This window comes from Ascaphus truei, chromosome 13 (assembly GCF_040206685.1).
Source record: "Ascaphus truei isolate aAscTru1 chromosome 13, aAscTru1.hap1, whole genome shotgun sequence".
Classification (NCBI taxonomy): Eukaryota; Metazoa; Chordata; class Amphibia; order Anura; family Ascaphidae; genus Ascaphus; species Ascaphus truei.
Genome location: NC_134495.1, coordinates 36,640,119 through 36,644,930, shown reverse-complemented (window position 1 = coordinate 36,644,930; position 4,812 = coordinate 36,640,119). Strand labels below are relative to the sequence as shown.

The following is a 4,812-nucleotide window of genomic DNA, read 5'->3' as shown; positions in this document are numbered from 1 at the left end:
AGTGTGAGAGCGCTTGGTGTGGGGGGGAGCAGTGTAAGAGCACTGGGTGTGGGGGGAGCAGTGTGAGAGCGCTGGGAGTGGGGGGAGCAGTGTGAGAGCGCTGGGTGGGGGGGAGCAATGTGAGAGCGCTGGGTGTGGGGTGGGAGCAGTGTGAGAGCGCTGGGTGTGAGGGGGGGAGCAGTGTGAGAGCGCTGGGTTTTGAGGGGGAGCAGAGTGTGAGTGCTGGGTGTGGGGGGAGCAGTGTGAGAGCGCTGGGAGTGGGGGGAGCAGTGTGAGAGCACTGGGTGTGGGGGGGGAGCAGTGTGAGAGCGCTGGGTGTGGGGGGGGGAGCAGTGTGAGAGCGCTGGGTGTGGGGGGGAGCAGTGTGAGAGCGATGGGTGTGGGGGAGCAGTGTGAGAGCGCTGGGTGTGGGGGGGGGAGCAGTGTGAGAGCGCTGGGTGTGAGGGGGGAGCAGTGTGAGAGCGCTGGGTGTGGTGGGAGCAGTGTGAGAGCGCTGGGAGTGGGGGTGAGAAGTGTGAGAGCACTGGGTGTGGGGGGAGCAGTGTGAGAGCCCTGGGTGTGGGGGGAGCAGTGTGAGAGCGCTGGGTGTGGGGGGAGCAGTGTGAGAGCGCTGAGTGTGGGGGGGAGCAGTGTGAGAGCGCTGGGTGTGGGGGGGGAGCAGTGTGAAAGCGCTGGGTGTGGGGGTGAGCAGTGGGAGAGCGCTGGGTGTGGGGGGAGCAGTGTGAGAGCGCTGGGTGTGGGGGGGGAGCAGTGTGAGAGCGCTGGGTGTGGGGGGGAGCAGTGTGAGCGCTGGGTGTGGGGGGAGCAGTATGAGAGCGCTGGGTGTGGGGGGGAGCAGTGTGAGAGCGCTGGGTGTGGGGATGAGCAGTGTGAGAGCGCTGGGTGTGGGGGGAGCAGTGTGAGAGCGCTGGGTGTGGGGGGGAGCAGTGTGAGAGCGCTGGGTGTGGGGGTGAGCAGTGTGAGAGCGCTGGGTGTGGGGGGAGCAGTGTGAGAGCGCTGGGTGTGGGGGGGGAGCAGTGTGAGTGTGCTGGGAGTGGGGGGAGCAGTGTGAGAGCGCTGGGTGTGGGGGGGGAGCAGTGTGAGAGCGCTGGGTGTGGGGGGGAGCAGTGTGAGAGCGCTGGGTGTGAAAGGAGCAGTGTAAAAGTGCTGGGTGTGGGTGGGGGGAGCAGTGTAAAAGTGCTGGGTATGGCGGGGGAGCAGTGTAAGAGCACTTGATGTGGGGGGGGAGCAGTGTAAGAGTGTTGGGGGAGCAGTGTAAGACTGGTAGGTGGTGGGGGAGCAGTGTAAGAGCGCTGTGCATTGGAGGGAGCAGTGTAAGAGCGCTGTGCATTGGAGGGAGCAGTGTAAGAGCGCTGAGTGTTGGGGGGAGCAGTGTAAGAGCGCTGGGTGTAGGGGAGAGAAGTGTAAGAGCACTGGGTGGGGGGAGCAGTGTAAGAGCGCTGGGTGCGGGGGAAGCAGTGTAAGAGCGCTGGGTGCGGGGGGGAGCAGTGTAAGAGCGCTGGGTGCGGGGGAAGCAGTGTAAGAGCACTGGGTGCGGGGGGGGAGCAGTGTAAGAGCGCTGGGTGCGGGGGAAGCAGTGTAAGAGGCTGGGTCTTGGGGGTGAGCAGTATAAGCGTGCTGGGCATTGGAGGGAGCAGTGTAAGAGCTCTGGGTGTGGGGGGGAGCAGTGTAAGAACGCTGTGTGCGAGGGGAGCAGTGTAAGAGCGCTGGGTGTTTGGGGGAGCAGTGTAAAAGTGCTGGGTGTGGGGTGGAGTAGTGTAAGAGCGCTGGGTGTGGGGGGGAGCAGTGTAAGAGTGCTGGGTGTGGGGGAGAGCAGTGTAAGAGCGCTGGGTGTGGGGGGAGCAGTGTAAAAGTGCTGGGTGTGGGGTGGAGTAGTGTAAAGTACTGGGTGTGGGGGGGAGCAGTGTAAAGTACTGGGTGTGGGGGGGAGCAGTGTAAAGTACTGGGTGTGGGGGGGAGCAGTGTAAAGTACTGGGTGTTTGGGGGAGCAGTGTAAGAGCGCTGGGTGTGGGGGGGAGGGAGCAGAGTAAGAGTGCTCAATTTGGGATGGGAGAACATGTACACAAGTACAGAACACTCACTGACAGTCTCAATCCGTCTCTTTTATTTCTCATTGGCTGGTTACCCATCAGTTTTTTGGGGGGGACGAGGGCAGAACGGGGTTCCTCCCATCTTCAGCTCAGTGATTACATTTGATTAACGTTGCCTGTTAGGTTTTGGGGGGGCTTCACCCCCTCTCCGATCCGCTGTCTACTTCTCACTCTCCTCCCTTCCTTCGTCTCCCTTCTTCAGCCTCTCGTACAGCACCCCGAGATCCTCCCTGGGGTCTCTCTCGCAGCCTCCCTCCCTCACCCAGTACACATCCACTCCTCCCCCAGAGTAGGCGTCTCTCCTCCCCGCATGGCACACCGCCCTCCTCGCCAGCTGCCGGGCCTCGTCCTCCCCCATGCCCACTCTATAGCCGTCGTCTAGCACTCCAAAAGCGTAGGGGGACCCCGATCCCACGGACAGGAGGTCCGCACTGAGCCGGGTGCCGTCGTTGTACACGTAGCAGAGGCCGGGTCCGCGCCAGGGGTCCCAGCCGCACAAGGTGAAGGCGGCGCATATCTCCGTGCCGCGGAACGGCAGCATCATGGCGCTCAGCATCCGGGCTGCCCCGAGCACGCTGGGCATGTAACCGTTCCGTAGCTGGTAGAGCCGGCACTCCTTGGCCAGTGCTCGCCCGAAGAGCTGACAGTCGGCCGCGCTGCCGGAGGTGGTGGCCAGCAGGTGGCTGTGGATGCAGGTGGCTTTGCGGCTGTCCGGGCTGCAGACCAGGCTCCCCGCAGAGGATCGTGTGTCCGTGGCGGCCACGACCCCCCCCGCATGGATGAAGGCGAGAGTTGTGGTGCCGTGGGATGGAGGCGGGGGCCCCGAGGGGTTGCGGCGGGAGGGGGGCAGTCCACGCGGGGGCCGCAGGAGGTGGGGGGATGGTGAGGAGGTGAGGGCAGGGAAAGGGCAGAGGTCACGGGGCAAAGGTCGTCTTAAGGGGGTCAGATCCCAGCCACAAACACTCTGGAGAGCCATGGAACGTGCAGGTGATGTGTCAATGTCCCGATGGCCGTTACTGTGGCGCTGTCACAGTCCCTCTGTCCTTCTCTTGGGATCTCACTGTCTGTCCTTCTCTTGGTGACGGTCTCTGTTCTTTTCTTGGGGACTGCCTCTCTGTCCTTCCCTTGGGGGCTGTCTCTGTGTCCTTTCTTTGGGGATGGTCTCTGTCCTTCCTTTGGGGACGGTCTGTCTTTCCCTTGGGACTGCCTCTCCGTCCTTCTCTTGGGGACTGTCTCTGTGTCCTTTCTTTGGGGATGGTCTCTGTCCCTTCCTTTGGGGAACTCTCTATCCTTCCCTTGGGAACGGTCTCTGAGTTTGTGTCCGGACACATTTATATCAGATTAGGAGAAGGGGGGTGAGCCTGGTTTTGCCGGGTCAGTGAGAGTAATGTTTATTTAGGGAGGGTCTCTGGGATGCTGTTGGACTGCTCCAGGGAGGGGGTGGGGGAGCGGGGTGTGAGCTTGGTTTTGCCGGGTCAGTGAGGGTGATGCTGTGGGACTGATCCCGTGGAGAGGGTGTTATAGGATATCTGTGACAGACGCTCAGGGGAAGCTTGTTTGAGGGGGGATGCGGAGATGATAAATGAGAAGGGGGGGGAGGGGGACAGAAGCAGCTTCATCCCACATTGATATTAACCCTCTCACTGCCACAGGTCTACAAGGTGTCTCAATGTGTATGTGATCATGTGTAGAGGTTTAACTGGATGTCCTTATACCTGCGCGTACCTGTATCGGCGCACACATTTATCGCGAGACGGCGAAACGTGCGTCGGATTATTATAGCTTCTGAAGTGAATTAGTGACATCAGGGATCACAAGTTTCGACTTTCAGCAGGGAGACAAGGCGTTCCAATAGGACGATGACGCGCCGGTCACCATTTTATCCTACCCATACTTAGGCTGAGTCCATAGAGACTGCAGCCGTGCGGAGGCGCGCGGAGGCTGGCCTTACTACGCGCGTCATCTGGGGGCGTGTCTATGGGCGGGCCAGTGACGTCACGGAGCTGGTTCGCCCTCATTGAGCGAACCGCTCACGTGACCGGCCCTGCGCTCCCCTCAGCACTGAAACATAATTTTTTCTATCTGCTAGGCCTCTGTACGCCTGCCGAAGCGTGCACGAGCCCCTGCTAAAGCCGCTCTCATTGCGGCTGCAGGGGTTCACTGACAAGCGTGAGCGCGGCTCAGCGTGGGTCAGCGGCTAAGCGCTGACCATGCCCGCGGCCTTACATTGTAATCTCGCTCTTTACTGACCCCTGTTCCCTGTACCCCAAATTTACACATCTCCTCACCGAGAAGCGGAATGTCGAGAAGCGGAATGTCGAGAAGCGGAATGTCGAGAAGCGGAACGCCGAGAAGCGAAGTGTCGAGAAGCAGAACGTCGAGAAGCGGAACGCCGAGAAGCGGAATGCCGTATCAGCGCAACACCCCAACGCCGTATCAGCGAAACGTCGAAAAGCGGGGCCCTACTGTAGTGTTAATCTATACAACAGACCTACAATTTTGCACATTTTCATGAGGAATGGGCGAGAAATATATAAGATATGATGGAAAACTAAAGGGGTCCCTTTTTCCTGAACACGGTGTGTATACACTGGTATATCTACTCTAAATACATTGTGCGTGTATGTTCAATTATTAAAAGAGAAATGCAGAGACATCTGGGCCATCTATTAAGATAATGAGTATTACAAGTTACGTTTCATTTTCACACAGAGCAGTTTAA

General features: G+C 59.8%; 1 protein-coding gene across 1 annotated transcript; it reads right to left on the bottom strand.

The window, feature by feature from the left end:
• Positions 1 to 2,113: 2,113 nt before the first annotated feature.
• On the bottom strand, positions 2,114 to 4,250 carry PSMB11 (proteasome subunit beta 11). The gene has a single exon (XM_075567914.1). It carries the CDS (start codon positions 3,064 to 3,066, stop codon positions 2,251 to 2,253), a length of 816 nt encoding a protein of 271 aa, XP_075424029.1. The 5' UTR covers positions 3,067 to 4,250; the 3' UTR covers positions 2,114 to 2,250.
• Between the last annotated feature and the right edge of the window lie 562 nt (positions 4,251 to 4,812).